This window comes from Hylobates moloch, unplaced genomic scaffold, assembly GCF_009828535.3.
Source record: "Hylobates moloch isolate HMO894 unplaced genomic scaffold, HMol_V3 SCAFFOLD_9, whole genome shotgun sequence".
Classification (NCBI taxonomy): Eukaryota; Metazoa; Chordata; class Mammalia; order Primates; family Hylobatidae; genus Hylobates; species Hylobates moloch.
This window is the reverse complement of record NW_026652284.1, coordinates 31,490,583-31,510,259: the sequence shown is the minus strand read 5'-3', so window position 1 is coordinate 31,510,259 and position 19,677 is coordinate 31,490,583. Positions and strand designations below refer to the sequence as shown.

The window sequence follows — 19,677 nt, the reverse complement described above, 5'->3', positions numbered from 1 at the left end:
AAAAATTAGGAGATCTCAAAAAGTTCAGATACTCTCTTTGAAAAACAGAAGATATGGCAATACTAGGCTTGCCTTTCCTCATAGTAAGAATTAGCTTGAGCTGAACATACTGTCTGTCCAGTTTGCCATGGTTTCTCCCACTTCAGAATGTTCTCCAACCAATTTGTTTCCCTCATTTACCTTCCATTCCCACCTTGGTCAGAATTTAAGGTTGCTATCTCTGCCCTCTGATCAGGTAATAAGTTTTCCTTGTTAGCCAAAATCGTTTCCCTCTAGCTGCCCAAGGGTTTTCAATTCATACTGTCATACTGCATTTAAAAAATGTGAACAGTGTCTGAATCCTTTCTGCTAACCAGCAGCTTCTTTCACAAATACACTCTACAGTGTCGATAGGATTAAGTCCACAAAGATTCACATTCAGAACTTAAGGTAAATTAGTTTTGTCTGATGGCATTTAGGTAATTCCCAGAATCTACCTAATGGAAAAAGGAAATACGATGCTTTAATTTGAAGGGGATATGTTTAATAAGGAAAAAATAATAAATAGTAAAATTAAAATCACCTATAATCTCACCATCCCAAAATACCCTCTGTGATTACTTTGTTGTTTTTAGTGTAGGAATTTTAAAAAAAATGATTCTCATGCGCATTCTCTCTCACACAGGCATGTGCATACATACATATCCACACCTGAGATCATCTATACAATCATTTATACAATAATATATTATAATATACATTCTATATACAGCTTTATAAAGTGGCTTTAGCATTATATTATAAATATTTTCCATATTGTCAAATAGTCCTCTGTAAGATAATTTCTTTATTTTTTATTCTTTTTTTTGAGATGGAGTTTTACTCTTGTTGCCCAGGCTGGAATACAATGGCACAATCTTGGCTCACCACAACCTCTGCCTCCCAGGTTCAAGTGATTCTCCTGTCTCAGCCTCCCGAGTAGCTGGGATTACAGGCATGCACCACCATGCCTGGTTAATTTTGTATTTTTAGTAGAGAAGGGGTTTCTCCATGTTGGTCAGGCTGGTCTTGAACTCCCGACCTCAGGTGATCCGCCTGCCTCAGCCTCCCAAAGTGCTGGGATTACAGGCGTGAGCCACCGTGCCCGCCTGGTGTAAGATGATTTTTAAAATAAGTACATAGCATTTTATTATCTGGATGTATTATAACTTATTTAATCTCTACAGTTCATATACCATTTAAAACTTAGTACTATTATTATTTGAGACAAGTTCTGTCTCTTGCTGAGGCTGGAGAGCTGTGGTGTGATCTCAGCTCATTGCAACCCCTGCCTCCCGGGCTCACACCATCCTCTCACCTCAGCCTCCCGAGTAGCTGGGACTACAGGGGTATGCCACCACGCCATACAATTTTTGTAGTTTTTGTGGAGACCAGGTTTCCCCACGTTGCCCAGGCTGGTCTCAAACTCATGAGCTCAAGCAATCTGCCCGCATGGGCCTCCCAAAGTTTTGGGGTTACAGGCATACACCACCATGTCCAGCCTAAAATTATTTTAAATAATACCATGAAGAATATATTTGTGCATTCAATTTTACATGTATTAGTGATACATATTTTCAAAGTTTGTTAGACAAACCTGAAAATTCAAATGTAACACAGAAATCTCTAGAAAATACAATTTACCAAAGCTGACACACAGGAAATAGAAAATCTGAGTAGTCGTATATCTATTAAAAATTAAATTAATAAGTTAAAAACCTCATATTAAAATATTTTCAGGCTCATATGGGGCCTACATTCTTTTAAACTTTTAAGAAATAATTCTAATATTATGCAAACACTTCCATAGAATCCAAGAGGAAGCACTTCCCAATCCATTTTATGAGACTAGCTAACCTCGATTCCAATACATAACAGAGGAATTATAAGAAAGAAAAACTTTTTGCCAAATAAGCCAATTGACTTATGAACATAGATATAAAAATTCTAAACAAATTGGTACTAAACCAGTTCCTATTATGTATAAAGGATAATACATCCCTACTACATTGAGTTTATTGCAGAAATGTATTACCAGATTAATTTTTGAAAATTAATCAGGAAATTAGCCACACTAACATAATAAACGAGAAAAATAATGTCAATAATGCATAAAAAGTGATAAATTTTGACATCTAATTATGAAAAAAATTCAGTGGCTTTGAAATGTGAGAAAAATTTCTTAATCTAAAAAAAAAAGTGTATTTCCAAAAATCCTACAGCAAACATCATACTTGATGAATTACTGAAGCATTTCTCTTTCAGGTCAGGGATGACCTAAAAGACCAAAATTTCTATGATAATCAAATGAGACTAAAATTTCTACGATAATCAGGAAAAATCTAAACAGTAGTTTTTAAATATGCTTTGATACCTTGTTAAAATATACGGAAAAGCAAGTAAATGCTTACATATAAGATAACAGATAGTTGTGTGGAGGTAATAATGATTGAGCTTCAAGGCTGTCAGAATTGTATTTCTTAACTTAGATGGTGGTCAGTGGGTCTTTTTTTTTTAACTGAATTATACTTTTCGTAGTACTTTTTTGCATATTACATTTCACAGACTAACAAATAGGCAGTGTTGAAAGTGTTCTTGATTTTCTAATAGCTTAGAATAATATTTTTGTGTTGCTTATGAACATTTATTACAAACATTTCTATGTAGAAAATTTAGTTTGGTAGTTCATGAAAGGTTCACTGTCAAATGACAATTTTTTTTTAAAAATCATCAATAACATCTTCTATGTATCTGCAGTGGTAATGAATCTAGTTTCAGAATAATTGCAGTCTAACAAAGCATCCTTACTGATACCACTGCAAATCAATTTTCCTCAAATTTATTGTCATTTTCTCGTTTAAGGCCCTATGTATTGAAACTTAACAATTAAGAGCCAAATCTGCCATCTTCAAACTTTTGCAATTGTTTTATAATGCTCATATTCTCCCCACAATTAAAATAAAATACCCCTGAGGATAGATAGCAGATGTTACTTCTTCTGTACTTTTCAGAGCATCTTGGCTAGAGATTTAATACCTAAGTGCTAAATAACATGCTTTTATGAATCAAATCAGATGCAAGAATTTTATAAATACCCTTGAAGAAATATCATATTATTTTCATCAGCCAATATGGTAAAGCTAAGTATCTCGTTTATTAATTGCATATGGAATTTACGAAAAACAACTGTGTTTAATTCATCTAATTAACTTTAACTATAACCTTCAATTGAGAGGCCAAGGCAGGCAGATTGCTTGAGCCCAGGAGTTTGAGATCAGCCTGGGCAACACAGCGAAAGCCCATCTCTAGTAAAAATGCTTTTAAAATTAGGTGCATATCTGTATTCCCAGCTACTTGCTACTTGGGAGGCTGAGGCAAGAGGATCACCTGAGCCGGGGAGGTCAAGGCTGCAGTGAGCCGTGATTGCACCAGGGCACTCCAGCCTGGATGACAAGAGTAAGACCCTGTCTCAAAATAAATAAATAAATAAATAATAAATAAATATTGAAAGACAAACTAGATTAAGATGAGGAAGAATTCAGGCAGAATAAATACCCTCAATTTTTACTCTCTTCCATTCCTTCATTCTTAGCTGAGGCTCCTTATGGCCAAACCTACATACAAGGAGAGGGTTTGGGAGTTCTGTTGATACAGACCACAAACTTCAGTCTCCTGAAGCAAAGAGCTTGGTATTAAAGACAGAAATTATATCTGGCAGAAAAATAGAAGATATCTGGCACAAAGCAGATGCCTGCCTCATTGAATTTCAGGCTTGCATTTTTTTTTCTGATATGTAGGTTTAAGTTTTAAATGTTTCCTCTAAGTCCGGCTTTATTTTCATCCTGCATTTATTTTGTTGAAAGAACAAGCTCTGTATGGATGGCTTAAATCATTTGAAATGTATTGAGACTTCCTTAATGATCCAGTAAATGACCAGCTTTGGGCAAATGTTTAGAAGCACCAAGTTCTAGGAAAACAATGGTAAAATGTATTTTGCTGTTGTTGGGTGGAGTTTTCTTTACGTGTCCTTTAGGTAGAGGTGGCTGATTGTGTTGTTCAAATATTCCATCTTCTTACTGTATGTTTGGGGGGTGTTGTTTTATCAGTTACCAAGAGATGTGTTCAACACCTCCTGCTATGATTATGGATTTGACTGTTTCTCTTTGTATCAATTCCTGCTTTATAAATTTTGGTGCTATATTATTAGTTTTATATAAATTTAAAAGTGTATCTTCCTGGTGAATTGAACTTTTTATTATTAGGAGATATTTCCCTGTATCCCTAGCAATTAATTCTGCATTAAATTCCACATTCTATGACATTGGTAGCCCAGGTTTTTAAAAATTGGTTTGTGTCGTGTATGATTTTTATTCTCTAACTTTTCATTATTTCTGTATTCACAAATATCAGACAATTCTCTTCAAAAACAACATGTAGTTAGGCTATTTGTTTAATCAATTCTAGCAATCCTTTCGGTTTAACTCATTTAATCTACTTGTGCATAGTGTAATTATTATTATAGTTATTTTTGAATTTACCATATTACCAACTTACTTTATACTTTATATTTTATTTTCTCCACTATATTATGTTTTCATTTTCCCTCTTTCTTGCCTTGTTTGGGATAATTTTTTTGTTATTGCTCTTTTATTTTATTTTAGCTTGAAGGTTATATACTCTTTTAAGATTCTTTCTATAGTTGTTCTTGAGATTGCAACAATGTATTGTTTAATGTAGAAAAGTTTCATGTCAATTTGTCCTTTTATATTTTAGCTTTGTAAAACTTTAAAAATTTTTAGCTTTGTTTCTCTTCATCCCGAATTTTATAGGAGTGTTGGCATGTATTTAAATCTCCTGTATATTTTAAAACACCATAAGGCTTTATTATTATTTTAAAATATTGCCAATATCCATTTATATTTTTCCAGTTTTATTCTGTTTGTCACTATTCCTTTTTTTCAATATCTCTGAAATTCCATATTGGATCACCTTTCTTCTGCCTAAATAGAAAAAAAACAACATTTGTTTTAGTTTGTAATTACTGGTGGTGAACTATCTTTGCCTGAAATTTCTCAGTTTCTCCTTTTAAACGATATTTTCACTGAGTATAAAAATTAAGAAAGTTTTTTTTTCTTTCAGCACTTCAAAGATATCATTTTATCTTTGTGTTGAGAAGATAAAATGATATCTGTCATTTTATTTTCAGCTGTAGATTATTACTACTAATAGTATTTTTAGTCACCTGTTAGATTATTACTTCTTCAAATGTTACGATTTTCCATTTGTCTTTTATTTTTGCAGCAGCTTTATCATGGTGTGCCTACATGTGATTAAGCTCAGTTTAATCCTAGGTTCTTTGCATGAGACTTGGATGAGCAAAGTGCTTCTAAATCTATCGTTTTTATATGTTTGGTAGCTGTAGATTGTGCCTTGTTCTCTTTTGAGTCTTGTTTTGGTTCCTTTTCCATTCAGCTGTTGCTGCCTAACAAATCACCCCAAACCTTAGTGGTCTAAAACAATAATCACTCATTTAGTACATATATCTGCAATTTGGGTCGGGCTCAACAAGGAGGCTCATGCCTTTCCCATGATGTGTCAGCTGCAGTGATTTACCTAGGGCTGGAGATACACTTGCAAGATGGTTAACTCTCATGTTAATTGAGTGAATTGGTGGTTAGTTACTGTTGGCTGAGAGTTTATTCAAGGCTGCAGGCCAAAGACGTTGATTTCTCTCCTATAGACATTTCCGCATGCACCTCTCCATGAAATGTTTGGACTTCTTCTTCACATTATTGTAGCTAGATTATAAGAATAAAGACAGGAAGTGGAAAACTCCTGCTCCTTAAGTCCTGAGCTTGGAAACTCACAGCACCACTTCTGCCATCTTTGTTTGGTCCAGCAGTTGCAGATAATACGTTCAAGGTCAATGGACATGGTTCTACCACTTGGGAAAACAAAAGAATGTGAAGACTATGTTTTAAAATGGCCAAAGCCTTCAATTACACATATGCTAGACATTCTAACTATATGCAAAATAATTCCCCTTACTTCCTGCTCAATATTTCCATCCATTTAACTGAGTATAATTCTGAATAAATGTAGTTTGTTTCTCTCTTTAAATGCTATCAAATCTGCCGTTTAATAGATACATTGACTTGTAGTTTTTTTAATTTTGGCATTTTTATTTGGTTCATTGGTAGTTTCTACTTCTTTCTAAAATTCTAGATATTATCTTTAATTTTCTTATTAAGCATATTTTAAAATCCATGTTTGATAAGTTCATTATGTGATTCCTGTGGGTGTTTCTATTCTTTGTTGTTTTTTCTTGGCTTTAGAACACATGGCCTTGTCATCATGTGTGTCTGCTTATTTTTGATTAAGCGTTGAGCATTATATATGATATGTTGCAAAGATAATTTGAGGCCTAGGATGATGTTATCTTCTTCTAGAGAGTATTTTATCTTGCTTCTAGCAGAGGTACAGGGAAACTAACAATCTGAGATTATTTGAATTAAATAAAAAATCAAAAAGATTTTAAGTTGGGCTTTATTCCTTGAGAGGGCTGGTATATTTCCATTTTACCCTTACTCCTCCAGTGTGGCCTTTCAGCCTAGGAGCTTAAAACCTAGGGAATTTATTTGGGTCACATTTCTCAGTAAGATTACAACTCCACTTTTTTTTTTCCTTTCGCCTGGGAGGATTTTACAACCCTTCTTTAGGGTCTCAGCCTTTCAGGAGTCTCTTCTGGAATTGGTACATACCTTTAGAGGAAGCATGTCTCCAAATTCTATGCTCATGTCTCTTTATTTCTTCACTATCTGGGATATTGGCCTTTTAATACTTTACTGCTTTGATAGATGTTTGGTGCCTTCACACAGGTTTTTAAAAATATTTTATCCAGCTATTCTATGCACTTTTAGTGGAATGCTTTATCTGAATAATTTATCCTGCTGTTACTGGATAGGGATTTTTACACTCTAATATAGTTCAATAAATTTGGGCAGAACCAGTAAATATTCAGATTATTGCATTTTGTTTTCATGGAGTAAGAAAATATTTACTTTCTAATGGTTTTTATTTTTGCCAAACATAGTATGTGCTTGATAAATATTAGTTCTAATTTTTACTTTTAAGTATGTGCCATATAAAATGGTTTCTATTTATGAAAAGAGCAGCAATGCAGTCAGCCTGCTGTATCTACTGGGTTTCGCATCTGCAGATTCAACCAACCATAGATCAAATATATACATACAAAAAAAAGAAATAATAAAAAAGTATAAAAACATTTGCATAACATTTATACTGTATTAGTTAAGTAATGTAGAGATTATTTAAAATGTATGAGAGAATATGCACAGGTTATTTGCAAATACTGTGCCATTTTTTATAAGGGACTGGAGCATCCTTGGATTTTAATATCCACAGGGGTCTTGAAACCCATAGGACAACTGTATTTAGTTTATCTGCTCTCCTACAAGGACTTCAGTCTTTTGCTTATTATTAGGTGTCTATTTACTTTTACTGATGTAATTATTGACATAATATTCTTACTCCTTTATATAGTTTTGTTGCCAGCCACTTAAGTGTTCACTGTAATTTACTAACAATTCACCCTTTTTTGTGAGCATACACATCTGCCACTTAACTTTCTCATTGGGAGGCTAATTTCCTTTTTCTGGAGGCTATCATGAAGTGGAAAAAAACCTGGGAGTCAGAAGACTCAGCTAAGGTCTTGCTTCTTCCCGGTGGTCCCAGACTAGTAAATTGCAGAGAAAGGGCTTGCACTCAAGTGCATCTACAGTTGCCCAATTGTCAGATTTTAACTATCAGGGATATACTAACTACACGATAGTAAAGGCAAATGCCCTCCTCTAGGATTCTCTGCTAAATACTTTCTGCCTTTTACTTACTAACTTAACTTAGTAATCACTCACTAACATTAAATAGATCCACCAAATCTCTTTTGGAGAGATATTTAGGATCACAGCATTCCATTTCTCCTTAAAGCCTATTATGAGCCATTGACATTTTAAAGCTTATACAGAAACAAATGCATTTCTGAAGGAGGAGGAAATGGGACAGAAGTAACGTTTATTAAATTTTGATTGTTATGTGCCATGTAGTGGTATCTTATTTAATCCCTGTGACAATGTATTGTATGGGTATTATTAATATGATTTTACAAACTCAGATTTGTTAAATATTTTTTCCCAAGAATACAGAATTAGTAAGTGCAATTTAAATTCGAATCTAACCCACGACCAGATCCTCCACTCCAAAATTTCACTGTGTCCCTAAAAGCTAAATAAACCTTTCAGGGTGGGAGGGATGTGTGTAAAGATAACATCAAGAGAGGAATGAGCTCAGTCTGCACTGAGAGAGTTTTAACATAAAGAAAACACTATAAAATAAGAAAATAAGGGAAAACAACATATAAAGAAACTGAAGCAGTAATACATTTGAGTAGACAATCTGCTTTTAATAGAAACTTCAACATGATTTAGTTATATTTACAGTGTTCCAAATTATTATCTACAAGCAAAGTCATCCAGAAAATTAAGGGAGCCATATATGATAAACATAAAAATTAGAATTTTGACAGAATAAAATAAATAGCATTTAGTAATTACATTAAGTATGTTTTCAATCCCATGGTAAGCTATTAAAAGTACAACAACTGTTCAAAGCATGCTGCCAAATTTCTTCAAAATGACTTGTTTTGAAATGTTGACTAAGTATCTCAAAACTGTATCTCATCTTTAGTATAATTAAACATTCTTCAGACCAAAAACATAGCTTTTTCTTGTGTTCTTAGACATAAATCATATGTGACTTTCTCTTCCATATTAGGACACATAGGATTATCCATTTTAAAATTTTTAAAAATTTTTTAAAGTTTCTACCACTTATATAAGGCTTTATAGTTTATACATCACTTCTACCTAATTATAAAAAATTAGCCTATTAAGAAAAGTTTAATCTTAAAATCCCTATTTTTCATTGTAAATGTTCAACAAATACTTAATAGATATTTATGCATTCATAATTTTTTTACTTAACAAATATTTATTGAATCAACTTCATGAATGAATAAATGAATACATTTAGTTCAAATTGGTTATGTACCTTTTAAAGATCACTTGAGAAGTGGCCACACCTAAGTCTCTATCTTTGTCTTCTGTTTATTCAGGGAGGTCATAACTCTAGAAACACAGATACATGCATGTAATAAGTGGTTTGTTGATATCTGATAGAAAACAGGATGTGTTCAATGACATATCGTATGTTCAATGTGCTGTTCTTCTGTAGTAATCATAGTTCATCAGAGTTGCAGTGAACATGGTGCATCAACATAGAATTCACTTTAATCCCAACACGTGCTTTGTCATGCACTGCCTTAGGTGATTTGTTTTGCCGTTTCTCTCTGAAAAAAACTTGTAGCATATGGCATTATCCTCAAGAAGAAATAGTGTTCTAATCCATAATATTATGTTTATTTTCAGAGTTGATGACCACTCTCTTATTTGTTGTTTTTCCCATCAAAGCTGCTTCATTTCTTTCTTACATTCCCACAAGTATAGGAAATAATGGGCTATCCCTAGTATAGGGGGAGTCCTACTTCAAGAGAAGGAAGCAGTACCAGGCTGAATGCCTAAGTGATTTCCATGCAGGAAAAGCATTATGTCAAAATTTATTTCAGAAACTTGAAATCAGATAATTCTGTTTTGGTTTTTTTTTTTATTCTCTGTTATCCTTGGCCACCCTCCCTTGCCCCACACTCTAATCAAAATAAAGTCTTCTCCTGCACTTGTATTGTTGAATATTTTCCAGATCTTTGCACCATGCTCTATGGGACTGGAACTTGATTGGCAAATTGATTGTTCTTTGGTGGTATTAAAATAATACTTTATATGCTTTTTTTTTGGTCTTATTGAAATGGTTTCCTCCTAGAAAACACTGGGTCCCTATTAGCCTCCTCCAGAGGAAGCTGTTGCTTCTTTCCATTGCCCTGTGCCAAGCACCATGAGATAGCATCAACGTTCTACCTGCAATTCCTTTTTTAAGGCTCCTAACATTTATTGTTGTTCTGTTCTTGTCCTGGTCACTATAGTCTTACCAATCACTTTTCTTCTTCATTCCTGTGAGATGCTTCCATCTGGCTCACTGTTTTCCTCTCTACCACAACTATTTTCATCAGAAAATTTTAACTGCTACTTGGGTGACTTACCCAATATCCTGCCATTGTAATTCCTTGCTTCTCAAATCTAGTTATTCTCATAGGCTGTATATACTTTTTTCTTATCAAATGTGAAATAGCATCCAACTCTAAAGTCTTACATTACTGTAATCTGCTGTCACAAACCTCCTTCCCTTAAAATTCCTCATTTTCTATTAAACCTGCACTTCAATCTTGCTTTGGTACCCAGACACTTGATTACTCATCTATCTCTAAGTATGTAAGGCCACAGCTAGCTTCATCCTTCACTCTAAGGTCTGTGTTACACCAAACAGTGATGCTCAAAGTGAAGTTCTCAAACCAGCAGTATCAGCATCAACATCTCTTGGGAATTAGTAGAAGCACGGTTTCTTTGGGCTCCATCCCAGATCTACTAAATCAGAAACTCTGATGTTGGAGCCCAGCAACCTGTGTTTTAAAAAGCCATGTGGCTGATTCTTTTTTTTTTTTTTTATTATACTTCTTTAGGTTTTAGGGTACATGTGCACAATGTGCAGGTTTGTTACATATGTATCCATGTGCCATGTTGATTTCCTGCACCCATTAACTCGTCATTTAGCATTAGGTATATCTCCTAATGCTATCCTTCCCCCCTGCCCCCACCCCACAACAGTCCCCGGAGTGTGATGTTCCCCTTCCTGTGTCCATGAGTTCTCATTGTTCAATTCCCACTATGAGTGAGAACATGCGGTGTTTGGTTTTTTGTCCTTACGATAGTTTACTGAGAATGATGTTTTCCAGTTTCATCCATGTCCCTACAAAGGACACGAACTCATCATTTTTTATGGCTGCATCGTATTCCATGGTGTATATGTGCCACATTTTCTTAATCCAGTCTATCATTGTTGGACATTTGGGTTGGTTCCAACTCTTTGCTATTGTGAATAGTGCCGCAATAAACATACGTGTGCATGTGTCTTTATAGCAGCATGATTCATAGTCCTTTGGGTATATACCCAGTAATGGGATGGCTGGGTCAAATGGTATTTCTAGTTCGAGATCCCTGAGGAATCGCCACACTGACTTCCACAATGGTTGAACTAGTTTACAGTCCCACCAACAGTGTAAAAGTGTTCCTATTTCTCCACATCCTCTCCAGCACCTGTTGTTTCCTGCTTTTTTAATGATGGCCATTCTAACTGGTGTGAGATGGTATCTCACTGTGGTTTTGATTTGCATTTCTCTGATGGCCAGTGATGATGAGCATTTCTTCATGTGTTTTTTGGCTGCATAAATGTCTTCTTTTGAGAAGTGTCTGTTCATGTCCTTTGCCCACTTTTTGATGGGGTTGTTTGTTTTTTTCTTGTAAATTTGTTTGAGTTCATTGTAGATTCTGGATATTAGCCCTTTGTCAGATGAGTAGGTTGCAAAAATTTTCTCCCATTCTGTAGGTTGCCTGTTCACTCTGATGGTAGTTTCTTTTGCTGTGCAGAAGCTCTTTAGTTTAATGAGATCCCATTTGTCAATTTTGGCTTTTGTTGCCATTGCTTTTGGTGTTTTAGACATGAAGTCCTTGCCCATGCCTATGTCCTGAATGGTATTGCCTAGGTTTTCTTTTAGGATTTTAATGGTTTTAGGTCTAACATTTAACTCTTTAATCCATCTTGAATTAATTTTTGTATAAGGTGTAAGGAAGGGATCCAGTTTCATCTTTCTACATATGGCTAGCCAGTTTTCCCAGCACCATTTATTAAATAGGGAATCCTTTCCCCATTTCTTGTTTTTGTCAGGTTTGTCAAAGATCAGATAGTTGTAGATATGTGGCATCATTTCTGAGGGCTCTGTTCTATTCCATTGATCTATGTCTCTGTTGTGGTACCAGTACCATGCTATTTTGGTTACTGTAGCCTTGTAGTACAGTTTAAAGTCAGGTAGGGTGATGCCTCCAGCTTTGTTCTTGTGGCTTAGGATTGACTTGGCGATGCGGGCTCTTTTTTGGTTCCATATGAACTTTAAAGTAGTTTTTTCCAATTCTGTGAAGAAAGTCATTGGTAGCTTGATGGGGATGGCATTGAATCTATAAATTACCTTGGGCAGTGTGGCCATTTTCACAATATTGATTCTTCCAACCCATGAGCATGGAATGTTCTTCCATTTGTTTGTATCCTCTTTGATTTCATTGAGCAGTGGTTTGTAGTTCTCCTTGAAGAGGTCCTTCACATCCCTTGTAAGTTGGATTCCTAGGTATTTGATTCTCTTTGAAGCAATTGTGAATGGGAGTTCACTCATGATTTGGCTCTCTGTTTGTCTGTTATTGGTGTACAAGAATGCTTGTGATTTTTGTACATTGATTTCGTATCCTGAGACTTTGCTGAAGTTGCTAATCAGCTTAAGGAGATTTTGGGCTGAGACAATGGGGTTTTCTAGATATACAATCATGTCATCTGCAAACAGGGACAATTTGACTTCCTCTTTTCCTAATTGAATACCCTTTATTTCCTTCTCCTGCCTGATTGCTCTGGCCAGAACTTCCAGCACTATGTTGAATAGGAGTGGTGAGAGAGGGCATCCCTGTCTTGTGCCAGTTTTCAGAGGGAATGCTTCCAGTTTTTGCCCATTCAGTATGATATTGGCTGTGGGTTTGTCATAGATAGCTCTTATTATTTTGAGATACGTCCCATCAATACCTAATTTATTGAGAGTTTTTAGCATGAAGGGTTGTTGAATTTTGTCAAAGGCCTTTTCTGCATCTATTGAGATAATCATGTGGTTTTTGTCTTTGGTTCTGTTTATATGCTGGATTACATTTATTGATTTGCATATGTTGAACCAGCCTTGCATCCCAGGGATGAAGCCCACTTGATTATGGTGGATAAGCTTTTTGATGTGCTGCTGGATTCAGTTTGCCAGTATTTTATTGAGGATTTTTGCATCAATGTTCATCAAGGATATTGGTCTGAAATTCTCTTTTTTGGTTATGTCTGTGCCAGGCTTTGGTATCAGGACGATGCTGGCTTCATAAAATGCGTTAGGGAGGATTCCCTCTTTTTCTACCGATTGGAATAGTTTCAGAAGGAATGGTACCAGTTCCTCCTTGTACCTCTGGTAGAATTCAGCTGTGAATCCATCAGGTCCTGGACTCTTTTTGGTTGGTAAGCTATTGATTATTGCCACAATTTCAGAACCAGTTATTGGTCTATTCAGAGATTCAACTTCTTCCTGATTTAGTCTTGGGAGGGTGTATTTGTCGAGGAATTTATCCATTTCTTCTAGATTTTCTAGTTTATTTCCATAGAGGTGTTTGTAGTATTCTCTGATGGTAGATTGTATTTCTGTGGGATCGGTGGTGATATCCCCTTTTTCGTTTTTTTATTGCATCTATTTGATTCTTCTCTCTTTTCTTCTTTATTAGTCTTGCTAGCAGTCTATCAATTTTGTTGATCTTTTCAAAAAACCAGCTCCTGGATTCATTAATTTTTTGAAGGGTTTTTTGTGTCTCTATTTCCTTCAGTTCTGCTCTGATTTTAGTTATTTCTAGCCTTCTGCTAGCTTCTGAATGTGTTTGCTCTTGCTTTTCTAGTTCTTTTAATTGTGATGTTAGGGTGTCAATTTTGGATCTTTCCTGCTTTCTCTTGTGGGCATTTAGTGCTATAAATTTCCCTCTACACACTGCTTTGAACGTGTCCCAGAGATTCTGGTATGTTGTGTCTTTGTTCTTGTTGGTTTCAAAGAACATCTTTATTTCTGCCTTCATTTCATTATGTACCCAATAGTCATTCAGGAGCAGGTTGTTCAGTTTCCATGTAGTTGAGCGGTTTTGAGTGAGTTTCTTAATCCTGAGTTCTAGTTTGATTGCACTGTGGTCTGAGAGACAGTTTGTTATAATTTCTGTTCTTTTACATTTGCTGAGGAGAGCTTTACTTCCAACTATGTGGTCAATTTTGGAATAGGTGTGGTGTGGTGCTGAAAAAAATGTATATTCTGTTGATTTGGGGTGGAGAGTTCTGTAGATGTCTATTAGGTCCACTTTATGTAGAGCTGAGTTCAATTCCTGGATATCCTTGTTAACTTTCTGTCTTGTTGATCTGTCTAATGTTGACAGTGGGGTGTTAAAATCTCCCATGATTATTGTGTGGGAGTTTAAGTCCCTTTGTAGGTCACTCAGGACTTGCTTTATGAATCTGGGTGCTCCTGTGTTGGGTGCATATCTATTTAGGATAGTTAGCTCTTCTTGTTGAACTGATCCCTTTACCATTATGTAATGTCCTTCTTTGTCTCTTTTGATCTTTGTTGGTTTAAAGTCTATTTTATCAGAGACTAGAATTGCAACCCCTGCCTTTGTTTTCCATTTGCTTGATAGATCTTCCTCTATTCCTTTATTTTGAGTCTATGTGTGTCTCTGCACATGAGATGGGTTTCCTGAATACAGCACACTGATGGGTCCCGACTTCGTATCCAGTTTGCCAGTCTGTGTCTTTTGATTGGAGCATTTAGCCCATTTACATTTAACATTAATATTGTTATGTGTGAATCTGATCCTGTCATTATGATGTTAGTTGGTTATTTTGCTCGTTAGTTGCTGCAGTTTCTTCCTAGCCTCGATGGTCTTTACAATTTGGCGTGTTTTTGCAGTGGCTGGAACCGGTTGTTCCTTTCCATGTTTAGTGCTTCCTTCAGGAGCTCTTTTAGGGCAGGCCTGGTGGTGACAAAATCACTCAGCGTTTGTTTGTCTGTAAAGTATTTTATTTCTCCTTCACTTATGAAGCTTAGTTTGGCGGGATAGGAAATTCTGGGTTGAAAATTCTTTTCTTTAAGAATGTTGAATGTTGGCCCCCACTCTCTTCTGGCTTGTAGAGTTTCTGCTGAGAGATCAGCTGTTAGTCTGATGGGCTTCCCTTTGTGGGTAACCCGACCTTTCTCTCTGGCTGCCCTTAACATTTTTTCCTTCATTTCAACTTTGGTGAATCTGACAATTATGTGTCTTGGAGTTGCTCTTCTCGAGGAGTATCTTTGTGGCATTCTCTGTATTTCCTGAATCTGAATGTTGGCCTGCCTTGCTAGATTGTGGAAGTTCTCCTGGATAATATCTTGCAGAGTGTTTTCCAACTTGGTTCCATTCTCCCCATCATTTTCAGGTACACCAATCAGACGTAGATTTGGTCTTTTCACATAGTCCCAAATTTTTTGGAGGCTTTGTTCATTTCTTTTTATTCTTTTTTCTCTAAACTTCCCTTCTGTCTTCATTTCGTTCATTTCATCTTCCATCACTGATACCCTTTCTTCCAGTTGATTGCATCTGCTACTGAGGCTTCTGCAATCTTTGCGTAGTTCTCGAAACTTGGCTTTCAGCTCCATCAGCTCTTTTAAGCCCTTCTCTCCATTGGTTATTCTAGTTATCCATTCTTCTAAATTTTTTTCAAAGTTTTTAACGTCTTTGCTATTGTTTTGAATTTCCTCTCATAGCTCAGAGTAGTTTGATCATCTGAAGCCTTCTTCTCTCAACTCCTCAAAGTCATCCTCCATCCAGCTTTGTTCTGTTGCTGGTGAGGAACTGCATTCCTTTGGAGGAGGAGAGGTGCTCTGCTTTTTAGAGTTTCCAGTTTTTCTGCTCTGTTTTTTCCCCATCTTTGTGGTTTTATCTACTTTTTGTCTTTGATGATGGTGATGTACAGATGGGTTTTTGGTGTGGATGTCCTTTCTGTTTGTTAGTTTTCCTTCTACCAGACAGGACCCTCAGCTGCAGGTCTGTTGGAGTTTACTAGAGGTCCACTCCAGACCCTGTTTGGCTGGGTGTCAGCAGCGGTGGCTGCAGAACAGCGGATTTTCGTGAGACCACAAATTCAGCTGTCTGATAGTTCCTCTGAAAGTTTTGTCTCAGAGGAGTACCCGGTTGAATGAGGTGTCAGTCTGTCCCTACTGGGGGGGTGCCTCCCAGTTAGGCTGCTCAGGGGTGAGGGACCCACTTTAGGAGACAGTCTGTCCGTTCTCAGATCTCCAGCTGCGTGCTGGGAGAACCACTACTCTCTTCAAAGCTGTCAGTCAGACAGGGACATTTAAGCCTGTGGAGGTTCTTGCTGAGTTTTTGTTTGTCTGTGCCCTGCCCCCAGAGGTGGAGCCTACAGAGGCAGGCAGGCCTCCTTGAGCTGTGGTGGGCTCCACCCAGTTGGAGCTTCCTGGCTGCTTTGTTTACCTAAGCAAGCCTGGGCAATGGCGGGCACCCCTCCCCCAGCCTCGCTGCCGCCTTGCAGCTTGATCTCAGGCTGCTGTGCTAGCAATCAGCGAGACTCTGTGGGCATAGGACCCTCTGAGCCAGGTGCGGGACACAATCTCCTAGTGTGCCGTTTTCCAGGCCCGTTGGAAAAGCGCAGTATTAGGATGGGACTGACCCGATATTCCAGGTGCCGTCTGTTTCCCCTTTCTTTGACTAGGAAAGGGAACTCCCTGACCCCTTGCGCTTCCCAAGTGAGGCAATGCCTCGCCCTGCTTCGGCTCGCGCACAGTGCGCTTCCCCGACTGTCCTGCACCCACTGTTAGGCACTCCCTAGTGAGATGAAACCGGTACCTCAAGCAGAAATGCAGAAATCACCTGTCTTCTGTGTCACTGGGGCTGGGAGCTGGAGACGGGAGCTGTTCCTATTCGGCCATCTTGGCTCCCGACCCATGGCTGATTCTTATACACTCTAAAATTTAAGAACTACTAATACAGAGCATGAATTCAACCACTCCCTTGCCAGCACCTTTAACGTCTTTGGGTGGCAAAGAACACTCGAACAAAAATACATCATTATTTTATTTCAAACCCTTCCATGTATAAGATTTCTAACAATTCACCAAGTTCTCCAGCTGTATCCAGCATCTACCTTCCATATACAACCTCCACCTTCAATCCAAATTTTTTTTGTAGTTCCTATTCATCTAAATTTTAATACTGAAAAATGTTGAATGCCCATTACTTGATACTTCCAAAGGTGTTTTGCTTAGAACCATCCTCTGTGAAGGATGCTGAGCAATGCTGACTTACTCAAGGTGACATATATAGGAAAGGGTGAAGATAAGATTTAAACTCAGTTCTAGCTGAATATGAAATCCATGCTTTTTTTCCATTTTGCTGCAGAATGTATGAAATGACAACCAAATCAATAAGCCATTTCATTCTAGTTGAAGTAGCACTTAACCAATGAATGCTTTATAGGATTTTTAAAAGTGATTGTTCCATAAAAATCTACTATAAAAGAACTTTGCTAAATATCAGGTTAAATCATTTTCCTTAGTGTAGGACTTCTAAGAATCTTTAATATGCTGTTGTATATTTTGATCCTTCAAAAATCAGATATAGTATGATGTCCAAAATTATTTGACCAATGAACCATTTGTTTGTGAATCATCTAGATTAACATCTCGTAGGGCTAGTGTTCCAAGAGATGCTGTGGAGAATTTGGACTTAATCTATTTCCATTCTTTTCAAGACATGTGGAATGGCTTATCTTTCTTATTTCATCGCTCTCACCCTCTGTTTTATTTTGCCACTCTTTTGAACTAGAATAGTCATGCCCCATTTCCCCACTAGGTACTACTTTTCCCTTCCTTCAGAGATAGTCTTATATCCTTCTGCCTCAGGGCTGGGTTTAGAGAAACCACATTGAGCCTATAATGCTATGAACCAGACAATATAGTGTGTGTGCATATCTATGGGTACACATATATATATACACATATACACATACACAGACACACACATATATATATATACTACCTCATGAAATCATATTGCTTGATAATATGGTACTAATTTATAATTTTGTAGCATCACAATAAGTAGCATGTACCTGTCTGTGGCTGAATAAGCTGTGTTAGGGGAGCAGTCTGCAGAGCCGACCATGGCTTTCCTGCCTAACCCATGCTGGGCATCACAATTATGACTGCAGTTCATATGGGATCTTCACATAGACTACACTCATATCCAGAACACTATCTGGAGGGGCATTTTGCCTTAGATTTTATTGGAAAAATTACCAGAGGTTTAAGTGGAAAATGACTGAATAATGGAATGAGGATATACACACTACTAAGCAGTTAAAATACAGAATTGCAGCACAGTACATACTATAAATGTAGTTTTGATATTAATTTCAATTAATCTTTACTAGAAATTGGTTAAAGCTCTAGGGAATGGTATTTAATTGATGATTTTTCCTGGCCTGGCATATTATCTCTGTTTCTTTCATTGTGCAGGTTCTGCTGATCTTCTTCTTTGCGTTCCATGCTCTTCTTGTCCTACACTGGTCTACTCTGGTATGTTTGCTCAGGGCACTTAATATCGATGTCAGGTAATGACGGGTACCTTCTAAAACTGCTCAGGATTTGTATTTAAAAAGTACATAGTCCTCAGGACCTCTAATGAGAATAGTTTTTCTCCAAGTAGCCTGTATAAGATTATAAGATTTCCTGAGTGTGTGTGTGTGTATTTGTGTGTGTTTGTGTGTGTGTGTGTGTGTGTCTGTTCTACAGGTTTTGGAGTTCTCATTTAGTCTGCACTTTCCCTTGCTAAGGTGGGAGGATGGAGATTTTAAACCCTTTCTCCTTGGCAGGAAAAATAATATCTTCTAGATAGATATGAGCTGAAAAACATATTCTCCCACATGTAGGCTATGGATTCTATGATGCTATTATATATCCCCTGCAGTTACAGGGTCTCAGAACAATTTCATGTCCATGAATATGAGGCTACATTATGAACTGGATACACAAATATAAAAAATAAATCACTTTGTCATCTCTTAAGTATGTTCCAGAGAAAAGCAAAGGTGTTGAGCTTGTCCTTACCACTCATAGAATCACAGAATATCAAACTGGAAAGAACTTAGAACCAGCTACTCCTTCCCTAATCTAATGCTGCCTTTTCTCTGCAATACCCCTATCAAATGGTCACCCAGACTCTACATAAACACCTTGAGTAATGGGGAGTTTACTGTTACCTTTGTCTGCTCATTTGATTTTGCTCTGCTGTAATTGCTCTTGACTCAATAATTCTGCATTAGGACATTACCTAAATAAATAATTTCTTCAATGTACTATGATATAGCTATCAGAATATTATGTTCATTGCCATATGTTTTATAATAAAGCATGAAAAATGTTTTACAAGAAAACACGGAAAGCATGTAAAAAATAGAAACAACCTAATAATCAAAAAAGAGATTGATTAGAAAAATTATAGCAATGTGTATATTAAAAAGCTATGAATCCATTATGAAGGATGAGATATATATTAAGGATATAGGTACACAACTATCACGTGGTTCTCTTCCTCAGCCCGTCAAGTGTGCTTTGTGTGACATACAGGTATACTGCTGTTCAGTTCAAGAGCTCTAACCAAGTAAATCACTCATCTGATTCATATTTAAAACCTATAATGGATCAGGAACTACTGTCGGAGAATAGCATATGTCATTATCATGGGTGATACAGCACTTATCATAGGT

At 36.7% G+C, this 19,677-nt stretch overlaps 1 protein-coding gene across 1 annotated transcript in view; it reads left to right on the top strand.

Annotated features, from left to right (window-relative positions):
- Nucleotides 1-18,624, top strand: part of CUNH8orf34 (chromosome unknown C8orf34 homolog) — a 486,993-nt gene extending 468,369 nt beyond the window's left edge. The window contains 1 exon segment of the mRNA XM_032759605.2: nt 18,428-18,624. Coding sequence (XP_032615496.2) covers nt 18,428-18,510 — 83 coding nt within the window. The 3' untranslated portion in view covers nt 18,511-18,624.
- The last annotated feature ends 1,053 nt before the right edge of the window (nt 18,625-19,677 follow it).